The sequence below is a fragment of the Hemicordylus capensis genome, chromosome 5 (assembly GCF_027244095.1).
Source record: "Hemicordylus capensis ecotype Gifberg chromosome 5, rHemCap1.1.pri, whole genome shotgun sequence".
In the NCBI taxonomy this organism is placed as follows: domain Eukaryota; kingdom Metazoa; phylum Chordata; class Lepidosauria; order Squamata; family Cordylidae; genus Hemicordylus; species Hemicordylus capensis.
Window position 1 is genome coordinate 206,017,097 of NC_069661.1, and position 23,252 is coordinate 206,040,348.

At 40.1% G+C, this 23,252-nt stretch overlaps 1 protein-coding gene across 13 annotated transcripts in view; it reads left to right on the plus strand.

Annotated features, from left to right (window-relative positions):
• The window catches only part of ELK3 (ETS transcription factor ELK3), a 66,558-nt gene that overhangs the window by 5,854 nt on the left and 37,452 nt on the right, over positions 1-23,252 (plus strand). For 2 of the 13 annotated variants that reach the window (XM_053253089.1, XM_053253091.1), the window contains exon 2: positions 6,321-6,449. The exons of 6 other annotated variants lie outside the window; for them this stretch is intronic. In XM_053253089.1, coding sequence (XP_053109064.1) covers positions 6,389-6,449 — 61 coding nt within the window. In that variant the 5' untranslated portion in view covers positions 6,321-6,388. 5 more of the 13 variants (XM_053253088.1, XM_053253103.1, XM_053253100.1 and 2 more) reach the window with 5 other exon arrangements.

A 23,252-nucleotide genomic window follows, 5' to 3' on the forward strand; every position in this document is an offset into this window, starting at 1 on the left:
GCACTAAATATTCTCTACAGAAGGCCATATCTATGCCTACAAAAGTTAAAACGTGATGATATCTGAGTGTTGTGGTGACATAATGGCAGTTTTGCAGGAAGATATGTCACCATACATGTTTAGAATTGGGATGTAAGGTGTTTTGGCAGTTACATAATGTAGCCAAGCACATGTGAAATAGTAAATGAGAAGTTGTGTATTAAAAGATAGGTAGGGTGCAATTATATTGATTTCCTGGTTCATACAGAGAGCTGGTTCAGATATGCAAGAATTAGCGTCCAAGACACCTCAGATTTGCATGCTTTCTCCTCCCTCAAGCATGACAATTTCTTCCCCTATTTCCTTGTTTGAGGCAATTAGTAGTGTATCCTTGATCTGAACTGGCAAATTATAGATTAATAATAATAATAATAATAATAATAATAATAATAATAATAATAATAATTTGATTTCTATACTTCCAAAAATGGCTCAGGGCGGTTTACAAAGAGAAATAACAAATAAGATGGCTCCCTGTCCCCAAAGGGCTCACATTCTAAAAAGAAACAAGACACACACCAGCAACAGTCACTGGAAGTACTGTACTGGGGGTGGATAGGGCCAGTTACTCTCCCCTTGCTAAATAAAGAGAATCACCACATTAAAAGGTGCCTCTTTGCCCACTTGTCCTGCAAACCGAGATCAAACCTGGTTTCCAAACCCTGGTTTGCCAGTTTGGAGAAGAGGCACCCTATCATTTGCCTCAAATTAGGAAAGGAATGGGGGAATTGCCCTGAAAAAGGGAAGAGGGGACTGTGCAAGCTGAGGCTGCTCGAAGGCTTCTGCTTGTAATGCCAGATCATGGATTGGCATTATATCTGAACCAGCCCAGCCTGTCAGTGCCCTTGGTTTCTAGTAAGGTCTGTGAGCTGTGTAGAAGATCTAATGTGCATAAAAGTACACAATGTGTTCTGTGATGTGAAAAATATGAAGCTGCACAGCTGATTGTGAGACATGGTGTTTGTAGGAAAAGCAACTTGTTAGGAGGGAATTCTGTTAAGTTAGTAAAAATCTATATGCATTTATTTGTCCAATGGCAATAGCTGGTTTTAAATAAATGAGCAGTGTAGAGAACCATGTTTGCTGCTATTACATTTAACTTAGAAATTGGAGATGGTAAGCAAATATTACTTTTCATTATAAATCACAAGTGATGAGACATGAAGCATGTATAGACTAGGAACTTAGAGGCTCTTGCAAGCCCAAAAGTTTCACGTGAGAGCTCAAGTTTTGTGTGCTTTCTGGGGCTTCCCCAGAGGTTTTTCCCTAGCACATGGTTCCTTGCAGTGTATTAGAGGCGTGCCTTAAAATATTCCAAATTCTGGGAGTGGCTTCTTAATTGATGCAGGGCTTTTCTTAGTGGGACCTCTGAAACTCCTTCTATTTTGCTTATATCTGTATATAAGATATAAACATGGTATAGTGCTTATATCTTGGCCATATATGTGTAACTATTTTATGGTACGGTTGAGTACTGATCCTAGGAACAAACATGGATCTCACACACACACACACACACACACACACACACACACACACACACACACCCCAGAGTAGTAATTTTGTAAAGTAGAAAGCTATAGCTTTCTAACAAGGAATTTAACATCCTGACAAAAGAACTCTTGTTGCTTGTCAGATGCCATGACTGTTTACTTTAAAATTTAAAAGTCTATTTGCACTGTTGTTGTGCATTTGGGGAAGGGAAATCAAAGCTGAATATTCACCCATGGTAGAGTTGTTCCAACCCTTGTGGTGTTGCTATGAAAAAGTTGGTGAGGGTCCCCACTTAAGTTCATATTTCCGTTTTGTTTTGCTTTGATTGTGGTGTTCTGAGGGTTAATTTCTAGAGAGCCTATTCCAGAATAGATCTTAACTGAATCATGTCAAAATTAGCATGTATATTTAGACTACACACGCCCTTCACTTCTGTAAATGCTGATTCATGGCCTAGATGTGGTGGCAAGCTTAGCACTTTGCAAAGAAAATATTTACTTATTTTTACTTGCTACATCGAGTAAGGGCACAACTGGCTTCCAGCAAGGTATCTGTCTGTTGACATTGGACACCTCTGTGTCATTTACAACTACACTCAGTGCTAGTTACAATAGGCCATGATGGCATATTTGCTTTTAAAAATATGCTTCATGGTGTCAACCCTTGGTTGGTTCTCTTCTGTTGTCTTCTGTGTCTTACTTCTTCACTAATTTTTCACTATGGAGTTACTGCATAGACCTGGATGTTTATACATGTTTGTTTGATTTGAAGCTTCTTGCTTGGTGAATCAGTTGGTATTTTGGAGACTTCTGAAGGCTCTTGAAAGACAAGAATGTATCTATTCCCAAGAGTGTTGTTGAATTATATATGACTTAAGAATTACTCATGGTTTAGCGTGGAACATCAAGATTTAGGAACAGGAAGTCAGGCTTACTAAGCATCAACATCAAATGCTGAATGAACAAAGTATGTAGTTCAAAATGTTCAAGGATGTAGTTCAAAATGTTTACAGTTTGGCTTGTATAGGCCTTGTCTAGAGAGGGGATTAATATTTGACATAGGATTACTCTTTCACAGCATTTCTTAGTGTTTTAACACTTAAACTTTTGTATCTGTTGATAATACTGGCTGACATCCTGACTAAACTTACTAGAGGAAGTCCAGTTGAAATCCAGTAGTCCTTTAGGTAATTCCTGAGTAGTACTGTTTTGATCAGAAATGTCTGCCACTAGAATTTGCTTGTGAGGAGACAGGGTAAGACATATCCAACTGACAGAGAAATCCAGACCAATGGAAGTTATGAAAAATATAAATAACTTCCATATTCTCATGGAGGCAATCCTATTTTGCTCAATGATGTTAGGTCCTGTAGCCTGCAAAAAGCTACACTTTCTCCAGGCTGTAGACCATATATTGATGTAGGCACTCAGTTAAGTGCACCCTATATACCAAAGACACCTTCATCAAAACTATGTACCAAAAACAACCCAACTGTCAGATTCCTGGCAGGTGTAGGATGTCTTCACATCCTGCCGAAAGGACAAGGAAATTGGAGTCATCCCAAGGAACTGGAGGACAATCAGGGAGCTAACATAAATCCCAAATAGGGTTCAGTATATTTCTGTAAGCACTTCAGGTCAGGCATCAGAATCCTAAAGGGCACACATGCATACAGGAACCTGATGGAAATAAAAACCAGTGCAACACTTGTTTGACGATAGGCCATAGAATGTGTGTAGGAAGCTTGAAAATACGTAATAATGTTCTTTGAGATGCTGTGGAATTTTCTTTCTAGGAGGTTTTCAAGAAAAAGTGGACATGCAATTGTTGTGAACGTCTTGGGTATGAGATATCCAGATCTTGAAGCAACCTACTTGACTGGGATTAGACAGTCACTAAAGAGTGTTTGTTTTAAAATAAATTATGTGCATGTGTTTACTTCCCTGACTGTTTTTATTTTATTTTGCTATTATAGACTTAATTGTTTCTTCTTGGACATCATGTATTGGAATGTTTAGTGGTTGATTGATTACTGGATCCTGCAAGCCACTGTGCTGAGGCAAGAATACTAAAGAATACTAGAAAGATGATTACAAGAGATGCTTTTATGTACTAAGAAAGATTCATAAATAGGGATCTTTCTGAAATCTAATATTGTATATTTTTACAACAAAGGATTTGCTTTTTCCTTTCAACTGCCATACATTGGTTTTGTTCTACGTATTAGTACATCTGCAAAACAGACTTCTATTATAGTGTACGTTTCTCCTAAATGTTGTGGTGACAGTATCATACTACAGTATCTATGCATACTTATTTATCATCAGTCAGTTCAGCACACAGACTGGATTTGCACATGTGTGCCAAATCTGCACTTTTTGGCTATTGTTTGCAAGGAATGTAACCCTTCACCACACACAGAGGCACACATGTAAGTGGGAGTGTCATTTCCAGCAATTTCTGTAACATACATGCAAATTACCCATTTGAAGAGCAGCTGGGGGCGGGTTTATATTCATTTTTCTGGAAACACTCTTAATACACATGCAAATATGAATAAATATAAATCTGGTCCTTTCTGTGAAAGTTGTTTTTGAGAGAGTTTGCTATTGTGAAATATTTAAGTTCTGGTCATTTGAGACCTAGATGGGGATTTTAGATGCTGTGCACTTGTATGAGGAAGTGCACAAGATGCTGTGCACTTGTATGGATAATTCAATTAACTGTAGCACCTTTACCTGTAAAACTGATGGAAATTCCATATGCCTTCTTTAGAGAGTTGATGTGCACTTATAGTGGTGGAATCTTGAAATACTCCATTAAAATTTATCTAGAAACTTGCATAATTCCTGTGGGGCTTATAGTTCTAAATATAAGAAAACTTCTATTTCCTTGAATTGTACAACAGTAAATGCTTTGTGGGTTGCATCTTATGCTGCAAACCAGCTGCTTTGGTGTGTTTGTAGAAACCTGGATACAGATAGAAAATACCATGCAAATAGGAGCTGTCATCCTCTTCAAAGTAGGGGTGTGTTTTGTGAATGTATCCATATCTGGGGATAGAGCAGTTCCTGCTTGAATAAAACACTGTATGCACGTTGGACTCCCACAGAGCTGTGAACCATGTTTGTGATGTCTACAAGTGAGTAAGATAGGACCCCTACAAGGTATGTTTTTTGCCCTTCTGCTGGTCCAAGGGCAATTCACATGTTACCAATTAGGCACTTCCCCCCTCTCTTGAAAGTAAATGCAAATAATCCTATGTGCCTGGGCCATGCAGTGTGCAAGTCAAGAACAGACAAGCTGTAGCGTTCATGATCAGGGTAGATCTATGGAAACCATGATATATTGTAATTTTTTGTTTTGTTTCAGCTGTCACGTGACAGTGCTCCAGGGATGGGCACAATTCTGCCCCTACTGGAATCAGGCTGGAACACAACAACACAGTGGGGGCAGAAGCATTTCTGCAGTGAGTTTAGTACCTTCTGTTTTCTGGTGGGTTCCAGGCACAATCCAGAAGTAAACAGAGGCTTCTGGTTCAAGAGTATTTTACCCCTGTGCTCTGGAAGCATTAGGGTACGTGAAGAGTGTGTGTGTGTGTGTGTGTGTGTGTGTGTGTGGTATGTATCTGTGGTAGTCTGGGATCCTGTGTAGGACTCTCACCTCAGATTGTGATTACCTTGTGGTATAGCGAAGGACTGGTGTTCTGCTACCAATCTTTTGCAGATCTTCCATCTTGTTATGTGGAACACTAGGATTCCACATCCCTGACTGTAATGTAGTGCGAGGCAATAAAAACATTGCTTCCTTACTATCACATGACTATCATGGATATAAAGTAAGGCTCAGCCAGGCTGAGCCTTTTGTGCATGTGATTTGTGGAAGCCAACCTGGTTTCCATGAACTAGTCTGGAGTTTTGAGGGAGCAGAATTACTTAATTTCACTCTCTGTCAAAACTATGCAGAGCAGAACTGGTGTTTCTGCTCATCACTACACTTTTCTTACAGGCAGAGCACTTGTGTGACCTGAGAAGAGAGAAAATGACTGCTTGGCTGTAAGGTGTTAATAGCCCAAAAACAGACATGGACAATCAGATAGGAAAAACAAAGTGGCATTTCAAAGGCAGCATGCTTTTCTTCCAGTTTCCAAGCTAGATCTCTTGAACAGGAGTTGGTTCTTATGTAATGGTTTTGCCTGCATGTACTGGCTCATAGAGCCAGTCTTAGGTATACCTGCATTAAAACATTTTATTGAAATGGATGACCACACTGTGGCTGAACTCTTGCATATTGTTCTTCCTTTTTTCTGTTAGACTAATCCTGTTACGTTAGAGAATTTAAGCTTCTGACAATGAATTCTGTTTGACTGATTTATACTGTGGGTGGGTTCAGACTACTTGTAAATACTTACCAAGTAACAGCAAGAGGAGTCACCTTAAGTGGCGCTGTGAGGAAATGCTTGACTAACAAGCAGAAGGTTGCCGATTCGAATCCCCGCTGGTTTTATATCAGGCACCAGTGATATAGGAAGATGCTGAAAGGCATCATCTCATACTGAATGGGAGGAGGCGATGGTAAAGCCCTTCTGTATTCTACCAAAGAAAATCACAGGGCTCTGTGGGCACCAGGAGTCGAAATCGACTTGATGGCACACTTTACCTTTTAGCCACAAGAGGAACTGGAGATTGTGAGGAATGTGTGTTCCTGTTGGGTGTCTGAACCTGCCTAAATCTTTTGTCTGTGCTCTCTGCCTGACATTCTCCCAAAATTCTCTGCTTGACTTCTAGATCTTGGGTATGGAAGTCCAGTGAATATTGGGTGGAAAATCTTGAGAACCAGAGTTGGGCATGTTCAGATGTTGTGCCCGACAGGAGTGCACACGCCTCACTATCTCCAGTTTCTCTTGTATTTACTTGGTAAGTACTTACAGACAGTCATCTGAACCTGCTCTATGTCTTGTAAGAGATAGTTGCATATATCTAAATAAATGTCCAAAGAAGAATTGCAGTTGACTTATCCCCCCCCCACTTTTTTTGGGGGGGCTGCTTTTATAATGTGAGAAGTGTTATGCATGGATTTGCCCTTTTGTGAGATCTAAGAGCTTTAGAAGCCATTTGAGTCTCTGGATTCCTCTACTGAGGATATTGATGTGACTCACTTCTCACTATCCCAAGAGCAGAAAAAGTGCAAATGTTTCACAAGCCTGCTTGTGTTTTACATATCCTTGCATCTTTTAAAAGCATATGTGTAAATGTAGTTTGTTTGTTTGTTTATTACATTTTATATCCCGCTCTTCCTCCAAGGAGCCCAGAGCACTGTACTACATACTTAAGTTTCTCCTCACAACAACCTTGTGAAGTAGGTTAGTCTGGAAGGCCAACCAAGTCTCACAATATGTTATGTCTGTAGTCCATGTAAGCTCAGTGGCAACCTGAAAGTTTATACATTTTTAAGTTTATCCCATTACTTGTAGGGCTCAAGGTACAGAGTTTTTCATCAACTTCTTAACAGTTCTGTAGAAAATAGTAGAATATTTCATGAAGGGCGAAGGGTTTCTGCTGAACTGCAATGTATGAACAAAACCATGGCCTGAGTCAGAATTAAAATAGTAGAATATATTGTTTTTCTGTTTGCTCCTGGTATCTAATTGGAAGAGCTTTTTTAAAAAAACCCAAACAAATGGGAAATGCGATCAAAGTTGTACACAATTTGGCTAGCATCCAAAGAGCCATGTGCCTGTGCCCAAGTGCTTCCATGTTCAAGCTCTTTGGATTCTTCTAATTGCTGTTCCTTGTGCACTGGAGTGACTTCCGATTTTCAAAGAGGGATCCAGGGGTGATCTGGAACATTAGAGGCCAGTTAGTTTAACATCTGTTCCAGGCAAATTGATGAAAAGCATTCTCAAGGATAAAATTGTTAAGCACCCAGAAGAACACGTCCTGCAGCAGGAGAAACAGCATGGCTTCTGCAAAGGTGAATCTTGCCTCACTAACCTTTTGGAATTCTTTTGAGAGTGTCAACAGGTGTGTGGATAAAAGTGATCTGGTTGACATAGTATACTTGGACTTCTAAAAAGCTTTCGACAAAGTTCCTCATCAAAGACTCCTGAGGAAATTAGCAGTCATGGGATAAGGGGACAAGTACATGTGTGGATTGGTAACAGGGGGTAGGTATAAATGGAGAGTTTTCACAATGGAGGGAAGTAAGAGGTGGGGTCCCCCAGGGATCTGTACTCAGACTGGTGCTTTTACATTTATTCATAAATTATCTAGAAGTTGAGGTAAGCAGCAAGGTGACCAAATTTGCAGATGATACCAAACTATTTAGTGTAGTGAAATCTAAAACAGATTGTGAGGAGCTCCCAAAGGATCTCTCCAAACTGGGTGCGTGGGTGACAATGGCAAATGCGGTTCAATGTTGGCAAGTGTAAAGTGATGCACATTGGGACAGAAAACCCCAACTTTACATATATGCTGATGGGATCTGAGATGTCGGTGACTGACCAGGAGAGGGATCTTGGGGTCGTGGTGGACAGCTCATTGAAAATGTCGACTCAGTGTGCAGCAGCTGTGAAAAAGGCCAATTCCATGCTAGGTATCATTAGGAAGGGGATTGAAAATAAAACTGCTAGTATTTTAATGACATTATACAAAACTTTAATGCAGTCACACTTGGAGTATTACGTACAATTTTGGTCACCACATCTAAATAAGACCATTGTAGAACTGGAAAAGGTGCAGAAGAGGGCAACCAAGATGATCAGAGGCCTAGAGCACCTTCCTTATGAGGCAAGACTAAAACACCTGGGGCTTTTTAGTTTAGAAAAAAGATGACTGTGGGGAGATATGATAGAGGTCTATAAAATCACTCATGGTGTGGAGAAAGTTGAAAGAAAAATTTCTCCCTCTCACAAAACACTAGAACCAGGGGTCATCCCATGAAACTGATTGCCAAGAAATGTAGGACCAAAAAATGGAGGTACTTTTCCACACAATGCATAATCAACTCACGGAATTCTCTGCCACAAGATGTGACAGTCAGCAACCTAGATGACTTTAAGAGAGGTTTGGATAACTTCATGGAGGAGAGGTCTATCAATGGCTACTAGTTGGAGGGCTATAGGCCACCTCCAGCCTCAGAGGCAGGATGCCTCTTGAGTACCAGTTGCAGGAGAGTAAAAGCAGGAGAGAGGGCATGCCCTCATCAGCTCCTGCCTGTAGGCTCCCAGTAGCATCTGGTGGGCCACTGTGTGAAACAGGATGCTGGACTAGATGGGCCTTGGGCCTGATCCAGCAGGGCTGTTCTTATGTTCCTGGACTGACCTTTTGAAGGTGTGGAGGGCTGTGATGGGAAGGGAGATTTGGAAGTTTTAGTGTATGCTCAGGAGCTTGTGTACATGCCTAGCAGTAGTGCTCTATACACATACCTCCTCCATCATATTTAAAATGTTGAATAGACAGTATGTTTCCAAGAGTAGGTTAAGAAGAGGTCAAACAAGTCCCAATGCTGGAGTACTTTAGATAATGCAATATAATGTACACTTCTAGGTGTAAAGTATTACTATCAAGAATCCTTTGGAATCTTAAAGATTAACCCCTTTAGTTTACTATGGCTTTGTGTAGGCAAGTCCCTGCTTCATTAGATGCAGCACACTTGAAGCAACCTTGTGGTGGGAGATAGAGATTTGTAATAGCACCCAGGAACATAAATCTGAAAACAAATGTGTGGGAGTTCTCTTCATGCTCTAGCAGTCTTTGGATTGGGCAAGAGGGAATTTCCAGTGACACTGAGGGGCATATCTATGCGACAATATTTCTAGCACTAATAATTTTCTAAAATTGTGTTCCCTTATTTAGCCCAGTTAGTGTCAGTACAGCACATTACTTTCCTAGTGTTCTGATAAGAAAAATGGGACCGAGTGCTGAAGGGGAAATGGACACTTCAAAGCCTATATAAAATACAGATTTGTCAGTGAGGAAGGAGTGTAATAAGTATTACTCAGTGAACAAGTAAGTAGTCGTATACAAGTAGCAATTATATCACAGGATCTGCTTGATCCTGGTCACATCTATGTTTTCCACATTTATAGAAAGGGAACCATATCAAATTTTATGTAAGTCAGCAAAATAATTATCTCTCTGCCACACTGACACAAGAAGAATGCAACAAAGATTCATATGGAAAGAATAAAGATGCAGGCTGGCTTTGAATCTGGAAGTCCTTTAGTGTGCAAGCCAGTGCTGTGCCAATATACCACAGATGCTCACCACATGAGTAGAACAGGAAGTGTCAGGGGTCTGCATGCATTTTATTTCCATTTCATGATAAGTTTTTGGAAAGAGTATAGATTTATATGCTTTTCTGCATGGTTACCCTATGACACATCTGAACAGGTTGGATTTTAAAAGCCTTACTGAATAGGAACTAGCTACTTTTCTTTCCTGTTTGAAGGTGGTTGCAGTAAGAACCTATGTGTGAGAACAGGCTTTCATGAGTGCCTTGCTAGGTGTAACCTGTGTACGCAAAAGGATGGTCTCATAGAGATAGCAAAAAACTGCACATCCAGTACCATAGGGTGGTACATATTGCAATGCTTGCTGGATTGAGTCTGCATGCACATCTCCCAGTAGCTTGGTGATGTCAGCTTTGATAGCACCAATCAACTGTTGGGACTGAACTCAGTCCATATACACACACGCATGCATACAGGATGCACACACCCATGGCCAGTAGGGAACTAATAGGGACAAATTGAATTTTCTATGACTGCATTCACATAAGCACAGTGAGCCTGGTTAAAGAGTTAACCAGGGTAGCTCAACCTCGCAGACCTGACTGTGAGAACCCAGAATTTCCAGGTAGTCCTGATCAAACCCCTATAAATAAGATGGATTAATCATATTGGGATTAACCACAGTGGTTTGACCAGGATTGCTCAGAAATTCTAGGTTCTCACAATCAGCTCTACAAGGCTCAGCTATCCTGGTTAACTCTTTAAGCAGGTTTGCTGTGATTGTTTGAATGCAGCCGAATTGGTCTATTGGAGCAATTCTGTTATGGTCCTTGATTGACATTTTATTGTGTTTAATGATTAAGGAATCTCATGTAATTTGATATGATCAATTATCAACTAATTTTGAATGAATGATTTATATATTATTTGAATATAAGGCTGCATACTAATAAATGAATTTTATCCTATTTTGAGTTGAACTTTTGTGATTGACTATTTTTAATTGATTATTGCTATTGAAACAATTCTCTTGGTTATTGCTACTGGAATGATTCTATTATGACTGTTTTAAGACAAAGGTTCTTAGATTTGAGGTCCCAGATGTTGTTAGACTACAGTTCCCATCATCCACAGCCACAGTGGCCATTGTGACAGGGGATGATGGGAGTTTTAGTCCAACAACATCTGGGGGCCCAAGTTTGAGAACCCTTATGATGATCAGTGATTAAGGGAGTATAAATAATTTGATTAGCAGTCCTGCAGTGGTCCCTCTAATTTTTTTCACCTCTGTGCAGAATGAATTTTGTTCTGGGCAGCAGTATCAAAGCACTGTGTGCACACATGCATTTAGAGCGGGGCCTTCCTAATTCAATCTGAGCAGGAGCTAAAATTAACTGAGCGGACATCAGAAAAGTAGTGAGCGTTCGCACATGCACACACCTTAGAGGAAACAGTGCAGCCCTTTTAATCATTTTGGAATATTAATAAATACCTGTATAATAATTCACATATTTGATGTGTTAAAAATGTTCCTTTTTTAACTGAGTAAAGAGTCACCTTTTAAAGAGGTGGCTGTCCTGTGTAGCAGAGAGAGAGCAACTGTCCTTATTTATACCAGCGTAGGAAATGACTTGATTGGCAAGCCAGAGGCTGCCAGTTCGAATCCTCACTGGTATGTTTCCCAGACTATGAGAAAAATATATATCAGGCAGCAGCGATATAGGAAGAGGCTGAAAGGCATCATCTCATACTGCATGGGAGGAGGCAATGGTAAACCCCTCCTGTATTCTACCAAAGACAACCACAGGGCTCTGTGGTCGCCAGGAGTCGACACCGACTCGACAGCACACTGTCGAGTGTCCCTCTCAGTAACTGTTTGCTGGTCTTATGACCTGTCTGTTTTAGATTGTGAACCATTTTGAGACAGGAAGCATTTCCTCATTCCTTTTGCTATGTAAACTGCTTCACTGATTTTCAACACAAAAAAAATTAAAACAATATTTTTGTCTACTTTTCTAGATGAAATCTCAGTTGATAATTAATAACCTTAGTATTAAATAAACCATTTGGTAGTGTGTAAAGGGAGAAGGGTAACCCTTTATTTACTTATTTTTACAGATGAATAGAACTCGCAGGGTAAGATTAGTGGTTGACATCCAAGTTCAGGAAGAGCTTATGCTGCATAAGAAGCAGCAGCACTCCTGAAAGCTTCCTGATTTACTCAGCACTGGCGTTTGCATGATGGGGTGAAAATTTTTGACAACCTCCCTTTCCCCCCAGAAGCTCTGCACCATAAGAAAATATGTCCCTGAGGGCTGCACAAACCTTGGGGACATATTTTTGTGTGGTGCAGAGTGCTTTTGGGGGGAAGGGGTAGTCAAAATTGGCTTCTTCCCAACATGCTGTGCAATGTTGGAGTTAGTCAAAGCCATTAGGGAAAACTGCCACTTCTCACATTGCACCAGTGCTTCCTCAGTCTGGTTGTCAGCCACTGTATATATGATTGATATGACACAAGAAAGGGGAAAGGGTTAAAAAGAGGAAGAAGGAACTGTTCACAAAAATGTAACTATTGAAGTTATTAAATAAGTCTTCATTGGAGCCTTTAAATAGCTGAAGATAGAAGAGAAAAATGAAAGAGCAAAGGAGAGGGATTAGAAATTAGAAATAAAGATAAAGAAACAGAAATTGAGAATGAGATTAGTGCTATTAGCAAATTTCAGGTACTAGATAGATGGAAAGAGATATTTTGAATGTAAGAAGAAAGATCTTGACAGTAGAACAGAACAAGGTAAAACAGGCAGAAAATATTTAAAAATTATAGGAGTTACATCTTTAAAAGCTGCTCCAGCTCTTCATATTTGGAACATTATGTTATAGTTGTAGAGCTGGAAGGGACCACAAAGGCCATTTAATGTATATTTCGACCAAGATCAACAGTACTCAAACTTCCCCTAACAGCTAAAGCAATGCCTAGAAGAATACATACCTGATCTTTGTCTGGGATGGGTGGAGGGCACTGCTGAAAATTTTGCCCTGTAGGCATTTCTGTTGTATAATCACTTTCTTTTTAAGGATGCAGCCTGGAATTTGAGGTGTAATCCTAGAATATAATCCCTTTCTCCCCCACCCGCCTCCCCAAAAGCAAAATGTGAGGCATAACAGTCATTTCCCAAGGGCTTCAGAAAACTCCTTTCATTTATGTTTAGAGGAGTTCAGTATGGCTTGAAAGCTTATTATCCTGCCCAGTCAGTTGGTCTAGTACAAGATGCCATCTGAACCATTTTGGAACTTTTTTGGGCTTTTTTGACTAGTTTTATGAAGCCATCTTAGAGAAATGGAGGCAATTGCAAACATGCTTAAATTTCCACTGGGTGGTGCTGCAGGAATTCCTATCTTTTAATGAATATCTGCCTTTCCCAGAAAGACGCCTCTGAAATATAATAGGAGGAAGTCCTGATTTAGATTTTACACTGTCAACATATTGTGGGGGAAGCATGAGGATGCTCAGCTGGAAATGATGCTGGATATGGAAAACATCACCACATTTTGTGTCAGTTACCAAAAAAAGTTTCCTAAAATTGAGTAGAAATATATTGTGCACCTTAGTGAGAATCAATCAGTGATCAAGAGAGAGAGCTCTGCATCAGTGTAGTACAATTGTGTGAATACATTTCCTTGCAAGCCTAACTTTTAAAGGTCAGTTAAATCAACAGTCAAATCTTTGATTTGATCAAGTTTTTAAGCAGGCAAATTGGCTTTTTTCTCCTTTTGGCAGAAATGTTGAATTTTCACCAACCACATTATATTTATCATCCCTGAAATATCTCCAAGGACAAATGTAGCCTAAAGTATGGCTCAGACACTTGCTTTAGTCCTTTAAAAATAGTATGTGCAGATGTTTAGATAGGCTTTGCCATTCACCTTAACATTTCTTAATATAGAGGTTGTGACTGGGTACCCCACTAGGTACCCCACTGCCTTGGGTGCTGCTTTGGGTAAATTGGGTACCCCACTGCCTTGCAGGTGTGTGTGTGTGGGGGGGGGGGTTGGTTGGTGGCACATGGTAGTTGACAGTTGGCACTGTCCAATGACAGTCAAAATGAACAGAAGTAATGAAGGTGTGCAATGAATCCTCATAGGGATTCATTATGAGGAAAATTATACACCAAAGAATCAAAACACTTGAAAAATAGTGACCACAAATTTTGCTCCATAACTCCACTTCTACAATGGCTAGAGCTTTTCTTTTCTTTTCTTTTCTTTTAAAAAGATTAAAGCTGGGTATCCATGTTAGGGTTAGGATAGGGTGACTTCGAACCCCCATTTTTTCTTATGGCAGAAATATACAAAATCAGTAAAAACTAAAAAACTAAATAATTAAAAATCAACCATTTGCCCCGCTGCCTTAAAAATTGTGTGGTAGGTGGCACCCATGGGACCTACCCACTACCAAGATTTGGTGCCCCTAGGACCTTTATAATTGGTCCGAACTGATCCAAATCCAAATTGAATAGAATCAAATCCAAATTGAACCTGAGGTGCTTTGGGGGGACAGATTTGGACACAAAACAGATCAGGGGTGATTCAATTCAGGCACAAATTGAATTTAAAAAATTGATTCATGCACATCACTAGAAGAAAGTTGTTAAAAGTGGGGTAAACTGTATGAGGGAGAAAAGTAGAAATGCTATCCCTGTTTCCTTATAGAGTTGCACTAGGGTTTTAATGTGAAAAGATTTAACTAAGGTAGAACACTTGCATGGCTTGTTCCTTAAAGTAAATTAAATGAAACCTTGATGTAAACTTAATCAAGAGCCTTGTGGCACCTTAAAAGACTTACACATTTATTTTGGCATAAGCTTTCATGTACTAGAACCCACTTTATCAGATGCATGAATGTGCACCCTTTGCTTTTCCTGTGGTAGTTGCATATAACTTTCATATGCCACAATGAAGGCACATGATCAGTTGGATACTGTCTCAAACAAAATAATGAAGTCCCCTCTCCCCCAGGAAAGGTAGAGCTTGCCTACTACAGCAAAGGAAGCCAGCTATGTAGACTGCTCAGCCCATGTGGGTCTCTGAGCTTTGTCAGAGCAGCGCCTTTTATTCGGCAAGCACAATTATTGTGACTATGACACTATATGCATCTTTAAACATCCTTTTGCATGCAGCTGGAAGCCATGTGACATATGGATCTGCCTGTCATGGACAGGTGGGACCAGTGGGATTTGAAGCTCCTGTATATGGATTGTGAAAATAGCATGGATGCACTGCATGAGGGCATCCAGCCGCCCAAATAGAACATGAGGGTGCTCCTGATTTCTTCTCACATATTTCCAACAACGTTTTCATTCCCTCTGACGCTTAGACCTGTGCTAGTGGTTTGGTAGTTATGATAAGTAATTATATCCCTAAAGGAAGCAAATAAAAATTTCAATTTACTCTTGTACCAAATAGATACCTGGATGGGAATAGCCACCATACTTTTTTTTTTTAAGGAAGCATTTATCACATTACTTCATTATAGGCTGTAACTTTTGTCACAGGAATTGTGAGCTGAACTTATTGATAACTTTATGATAGGAATCATGAGTTAGCATTATTGGTCACAGGAATTTAGATTCTTTATTAGATACTGATTTAAAAAAAAACACTAGGGGAGTCATTTAATCAGTGTAAATGTGACTTTGTATTGCATTATTTCCAGTTAGATATTATACTTTAAAAAAGGATTTTACTATCTTTAAAAAAAAAAGGTCCGGTAACTATTATTTAATCCCATTACAAATGTTGTACTTCTGTAGAAACTGATAAGGCATGTAAGTGCAGTTGGCATTTGGGGGGTTAACAGAAACCTGTGCCACTTAGCAAAATAAAACCAGAACTGAGATTACAAACAAGGACAGATGTAGAAGGCCAGGTTTCCTCTGGTCCATTTTCCCATTTCCTGCCTGCAGCCTGCAGAAATAGAGGAAGCAGAGTGCTAACGAGAATGAGAAGCTAACAATGCCCTACGTCATTCAGCTCAGGAAAAAAAATGTGCTGCTAGACAGGGTTGAGATCTAGTGGTGATAAATGAACATTCATGCGCTAATACTGGAAAGCTTTTAACACCACCTGAAAAAGAAAAAGGCACCTGAAGATGCTAACTGGGTAAAGAGTCACCTTTTTAACATGGCAAATCTCTTTGTTTAACAGAGGGAAACTAACTGGCCCAATCCATCCCCAGCACAGTACTTCCAGTGACTGTTGCTGGTGTCTGTCTTATGTTTGTTTCTTTTTGGACTGTGAGCCCTTTGGGGACAGGGATCCATCTTATTTATTTATTATTCCTCTATGTAAACCGCTTTGGAAACTTTTTTTTTGAAAAGCGGTATATAAATATTTGTTGTTGAAGATAAAAATTGTGTCTGCAAAAAGAGCATTTTTCTTGAAGATACATAAACAGATAAACACACACTTGTGCACATTTGGTGTTGGGAGCAGTGGTAATTTTTGCATATGATCAGATTACAAATTAATTGCTTATTTTTTAAAAAATAAATAAATTGATTTTCCTACTTTGTGTAGATAGGGAGCTTTATTTACATAATTGACGACCACAAAACATCTTAGCTATCCTTGTTTACCAGTCACGTGGGGTGTTTTGCATATACAGCTGTTTTCAGATTATTGTGAGGTAGAGGTCTGCAGTCAATCACCTCATTATGCTAAGAAATTGGTTGGGAAGGGGAATTGTACTTTTCTTTCTTAAGGTAATATGTACACTTAGTATACTGAATATTTACATTTATTATTACTTTATTTATATACCACTTTTCAATGAAAAATTCTCATATTTTTTTCCTGTGTAAACCACTATGAGATTCCCTCTCAATCTTAAAACATGTTAGGCATCAGTACAACCTCTGGAGATGCTGTGCTGGGGATGGATCAGGCCACTTGGTCTCCCCCTGGGAAATATAAAAAGAATCACCACTTTGAAAGGTGCAGCTCTGCAAAATTAGAAGGGGGTTACAATATTTAGAAGATTTCAGAAAATGTAAAGATTCAGCAGAACAAAATTGTGTCTCACCTAAGACTATGAAACAGTAATGTTACTTAAGTAATGTTAGTAAGAACAGCTAAATACCTCTTAGTCTACCAATAGATTTGCTAACCGAACAGGGAGAAAAATTGAATTGTAAGGGATTTGGGGGTTGCGCTTTTGCTTCTTGCTTTTGAGATGGTTGTCAAAACAAAAGGCAAGGGGTAGAACTATTTTCTCCCTGCTCCTTTCAGCCTGTTTTTTTTAGCTGTATACCATAGCTGTATACCATAGGTGAACAGACAGCTTTTGTGTCATGTGCTCTATCCTTGGACCCACCAAAAACTGCTGGACTCTGTCCACAGCCCTGTTTTAAAAAACCATCATGCCTTCATCTCCAGACCCACATAAATGTTGGCCTTTGTTTCCAGACCTGCCAAACTGCTGGCCTCCTATATGGAAACAGCCCCAAACTGTCAGCTTCCATCACTGGTCCTCTCTGGGCTCCATTTCCTGATCCATAGGGCTCTGCCCTCCTGAAACCAGGAATTGTTTATTTCGCAAGTTGTCAACCCTGTGTACAAAAGGAGCAAAAAAATGTATGGGTATGCAGTGTTCCATTTTCTCTTTCCCTTTGTTGTGCATCTTTATTATTGTAATAGTACCTACTTATTTATCCACAACGTCCTCATGTCTGCTTTTAATTTGGCTGTTGCATTTTATGGGTTTTCTATGGAGGTCTGAAATTATTAAGTGTGATAAAAACTTGAATATAGTAATTATGTAATGATGATGACTTCCGCTCTAGTAGCGGTTGACATTACTGTGGTAAAAATGATGTCTGAAAGTAATCCAAGGCTGGAATCCAAACACTGAACTTAGTGGGATGTATTTACTTATTTAAGAGGTTAACTTATTTAACTGGTTATGGCCAGGTCTCCAGAAGCTAGAGATCTGGTGTAATCTAGTTCCTTACAAGACAGTGCTGCTGTGCCTTTAAGCAGATGGGAGTATTAAGCAGAAGGGAGGTCAGCTTTGCCTGTCTGTGGGCTTTCACTGTCTGTTTCTGTGATTGCAGTGAATTTCTGTTACACCATATATCTTAATCTTATTTCCTCCCGACTAGTTGCTAAATCCTTGAGATTGCAGTGGAATTCTAGCCCTCTTCAGGAGTTATAAAAGCTTAGAGGTGCTGTACTTGCATATAGTCGCTGACATCCAGAGCAGCCGTATGGTAGTGTGAAAGAAAGATGTGCTGGCATGAAAGAGAACTGCCCCACTACGGCTTTGGTTGCGCAGCCTTGGGCATGCAGCAGGAGGAACAAATTCTGAGCATTCACTCTGACTCCAGGAGTGTCCTGTGTCACATGAAAATGCATCCCTAAGGGTTGCATGACCCTCAGGGACACATTTTCGGGTGATACAGGGCACTCCTGGAGCCAGAGCAAATGATCAGAATTTGCTCCATGCTTCTGGGTATCCGAAGGTGAGTGGCCCCAGCAAAGCTCTCTGTCATATCAGCGTGTCTTCCTTTTGCATTACTGGAAGGTTCTGGATGTCAGCTGGTGTCCCAGTACCTGCAGAGACAAATGTGGTACTTGTAGTCAGATTCTTGCCATGATGGAGAGTGCTAGGGCAGCCCTGCATTCTGTATCATAGGAAGAAACTGTCCACTGTGACAGCAAGGAAGGTGGGGTTTCTGAGCATGTCAGTATGGGGCAAGGCTTCAGAGTGTGCTCTCAGGAGGTCTCCAGTTTTCATAATGTCTGAAGAGGGCTTCTGTCCAACCATATGCTTCATTCTCGTTTCCTCCTGACTACTTGCTAAAACTCCTATAGAACAATACACCTTAAATCTGGAGTAACGGGGCTTAATTTTTTTTTTTCCTAGACCAGTGGCTTTGCATGAACCTTATGCAGTACTTTGGTACTAGCACCCTGTAAATATATGGCCCAGTTAATCTGTGGCCTTACTCTCTTTGCATAATTCAATTTCCTCTTCTACATCCTGGTTCATGGTAACTATAATTTATTGTTAAATGATAACTGGGTTTCCAGTTCTAATTTTGAGACTAGAAGTTTTAGGGTTCATAGTAATCATAGTTTGCCCGATTCAGCCATAATGGCCTGATTCAGCCATATAGTTGCCATGAATCAGAACACGAGGGAGTGTATTGGAGTGTGTTGGGGGAGTGGTTAAGCCTGAAGCACAGCCCCAGTGACCAAACTATGGTTTGGCCATGTTTGAACCAAGCCTATGTATTTGATATTTAATATTACTCTTTCGTGTATAAACACATTCAGATAATTGGCATTGTGCATACATCCAAATTTTATTCATGTAGAAACCTCTGCCATAGGTTGTGTTGTTTTTTTAAAAGGAGGAACATAGGGACATAGGAAGCTGCCATATACTGAGTCAGACCATTGGTCCATCTAGCTCAGTACTGTCTTCACGGATTGGCAGTCTATGGAAAGGTTTATGCTGGCTTGAAAGGAATTCTAGTTGGATTTTGCAAAAAAAGATCCCTGTCCAGAAGCCACTGCCTAAAGTCTTTGGAGTAGGGAAGTGGTCCCTCTAATTTTTTATCTCTGTGCGGAATGCGTTTTGTTCTGGGCTGCAGTATCAAGGCAGTGTTTGCGCACACTGATTCAACCTGAGCAGGATAAAAAATGAACTGAGTGGACATCCAAAACCTTTTGAGCGTGTGCACGTGTGCACACCTTAGAGGGAGCAGTGGAGGATGGGGTATATAAGAAATTTTTAATTAATAAATAATAAATAATAAACAGGAATGCAACCTCTTATTTGCAGGTTCCTTGCAAAGGAATCCACAGCAATAATTTATTTTGAAGTATTTTTGTCCATATGTATTTCTTTGTTTGCTCTTTTGTGGAGAAAAACATGTTGGAACCAGCTTGTGGAGTTACGTTAATGTGATAGAGAGCAGTTTTTTGGATTGTGACAAACAGGAGATTCAGACAACCGAGGCACTTGCCAGGAGGTTTACAGTGGAAATTTCTAGCCACTAGCTTTTATCAGTGGTAGATGAAGCAGGTGAGAAGAAAGCACATAACTCAAAATGATCTAATGATTCTGAAAAAGAATATAATTGATTGGAGCTGAAGTTTTCATGTATTGAATATGTTTGGGGAGCCAACAGACCCCTCTGCTCTTGGTAGTTTAGATAAGAGTAATAGAGATGCATGTGTAGTCGTTCTTTCTTTGTACTATGTGATATTGCTTTTACTCAGTAGCCTTATTCAGATACTATGTTGTACGAATATACAGGTATCTGTATACTCGTACATGTTCTGTGTGACTGACTGTGTCTATACTCATTTAAAAAGGTTAACCTGGGTACAGTTCCCTCAGATGCATGGCACAGACAGGAAGTTCAATCCGTTGAACACAAATACCTATGTTCAATGTAACATGTGAATAACTGTACCCGTGTACAGATCTGTGTCTGTGCACACTGTACTTGTTCAGACATAAAGTCTGAATATGGCCAAGGTGGAGGCTCAAAGTTTAAATACTGTATTTCTATTGCATTCTGTACCAAAATATCTGAGTGCTTACTGTGCTTTAATGAATGCGTGGACGTAATAACAGAAGACAGTTAACCAGAATCATATGGGCAATGAACATTATCAAATACTATTTTTAAAAAGTCAAACAGTGATTTTGCTTTGAAAGCAAAATTTAAACATATGCCTTTATAAAGTTATTTTATACTGCATCAAAATGAGATTTGTCTGGAAACCCTTAAGATATAAATAAAAACATTGTGTGCATACTTCACCTTTACAATTGGCGAAATATAGATATAGCTGATCCGGAATATACATGGACCTATGTGGGCTTCTTCACGAGTCCGTCATGGCTGCCCATGAACCTGTGCCCTGCTGCACACTCTACTGTTAATGTTTTGCACATAACAGATGGGAATCTCAGGATAGAGATGTTTGCTTCTTAGGTTAGAATGTTTAAACTGGATTTTCTCCATTTTAAATATGTTGTTGATGAAGCATGTTTATGTCTGTCCATGTCCAACTGGTTAAGGCAAAGTATTACTTGTGTTTTGTGTGTAGGGTAATGGTGAACTACCTGTAGTGTTTGGAGAAAAGTATTCATATTGGTTATTAAACTATCTTTCCACTGTAATAGGTTGCTGCTAATGATGTTTTGTATCTAAAGAGTGGTAGAGAGTTTGTATAAAGAAGGAATGAATTAAGGCCAGGACATTTCTACAACAAGGCATAATTGAAGGATGGCCCTTGTTCTCTTACAGGCAAAATAAGAATATTAACAATACATCTCACAGAGATGTTGTGGGAACAAATACATTATTAAGCATTTAAAAATAGTTTGCAGTTGGATAATAAAATTGGGTGGTGGCTGACAGCTCCAAGCAGTTTTGCGGGAAACTGATGATCTAGAGCTATTTCAAACTGGCTTTAGAGTGGACTGTGAGGTTGAGAAGGCCTTGGTTGGCCTGATTGATGATCTTCACCAGGAAATTGACAGAGGGAGTATGACTCTGCTGGTTCTTTTGGATCTCTGAGCAGCTTTCAATACCATCGACCATGGTATCCTTCTGCATTGCCTGAAGGATTTGGAGATAGGAGGCACTGTGTAGTTTTCAGATGGTGGCGCTTGGTGACAGTTTCTCTTCAAAGTGGGAGCTATTATATGGAGTGCCTCAGGGCTCCATTCTGTCTCCAGTGCTTTTTAACATCAACTTGAAATTGCTGGTGAGGTCATCAGGGGATTTAATGCTGGGTGTTCTTAATATCTGATGACACCCAAATCTATTTATCCTTCATCAACATCAGGAAATGGCATTGGCCCCTTAAATGCCTGCCTACAGGTAGTAATGGGCTGGATGAGAGATAAACTGAGGCTGAATCCAAGCAAGACAGAGGTCCTCATTGTTGGGGTTGTAATCTGCAGGATGGGATAGAACTTCCTGTTCTGGATGAGGTTACACTCCCCCCAAAAGAACAGGTTTGTAGCCAGGGAGTACTCTTGGACCTGGGTCTCACCCTGGTGCCTCAGGTTGAGGCTGTGGCCAGGCGTGCTTTTTACCAGCTGCGATTGATTCGACACCAGTGGTGCACTAGCTGGTAACCTCCAGGTTGGACTACTGCAATGCACTCTATGTAGGGCTGCCTTCGTATGTCGTTTGGAAACCTCAGTTAGTTCAAAATGTGGCAGCCAGACTGGTCTCTGGGGTATCCCAGAGATATCGCATTATGCCTGTTCTTAAACAGTTGCACTGACTGCAATATGTTTCTGGACAAAGTACAAAGTGCTGGTTATTACCTTTAAAGCCCTGTATGGCTTAGGCCCAGGTAACCCAAGGAAGCACCTTTCTCTACAAGATCCCCACCACTCATTGAGATCATCAGGAGGGGCCCGTCTTCGGGTGCCACAAGTTCATCTGGTGGCAACCTGGGATAGGCTTTCTCTGTTGTCACCCCTAGGTTGTGGAACACGCTCCCTGTGGATATAAAAAGATTGTCTTCGTTGGAGGCCTTCAGGAGAGCCATAAAGACCCATCTTTTTAGCCTGGCTTTTAGTGATATTTTAGTTTTAATGCTATCTAGTTTTAATTGTATTTTAATTTGCTTTTAACTATTTTGGTTTTGTTTTTTTACATTTATATCCCGCTCTTCCTCCAAGGAGCCCAGAGCGGTGTACTACATACTTACGTTTCTCCTCACAACAACCCTGTGAAGTAGGTTAGGCTGAGAGAGAAGTGACCGGCCCAGAGTCACCCAGCAAGTGTCATGGCTGAATGGGGATTTGAACTCAGGTATCCCCGGTCCTAGTCCAGCACTCTAACCACTACACCACCACACTGGCTCTTTTAATTTTAGTTGGTAATTGTTTTTAATTTTTAATTTTAATGTAAACTGCCCTGAGCCACCCTTGGAAGGGCAGTATAGAAATCCAATCAATCAATCAATCAAACAAACAAACAATAAATAAATAAAGGAGAGCAGTAGTCCTATAAAGTGCCATGCTTTCTACAATGTCATTTGTTCTGTGGATAAATGTGATGTTTGACAACTTACTTATGTTTGCATATTAGTGGCCTAATGCTGACACAACAGGGAATCATGGTTCCCCACTACGTGAACCAGGCTCTGCAAATTGTGGGCTTCTGCTCCCCTGTTCTTTTTGGTACACAAACGAAGGAGAGGGAAAACTTCTATTTTCACTTTGAAGTAAACCACAGTTCCACATTATGTCCACACTCAAGCTGTAGTTTACTTTAAACCATAAGGAATGAACCAGGATCTGAAACAATCTTTTGATCCTGGTTTGTTTTCCCTAAGTGCGTTTCCTGAGTACAGGTGTAAATGAAACTGTGTTAAACTTCAAAGTGGAAGTAAAAGCCTTTCCTTTTACACGTGAAAGCAAAGTGAGGAGGGAAGAGGTACT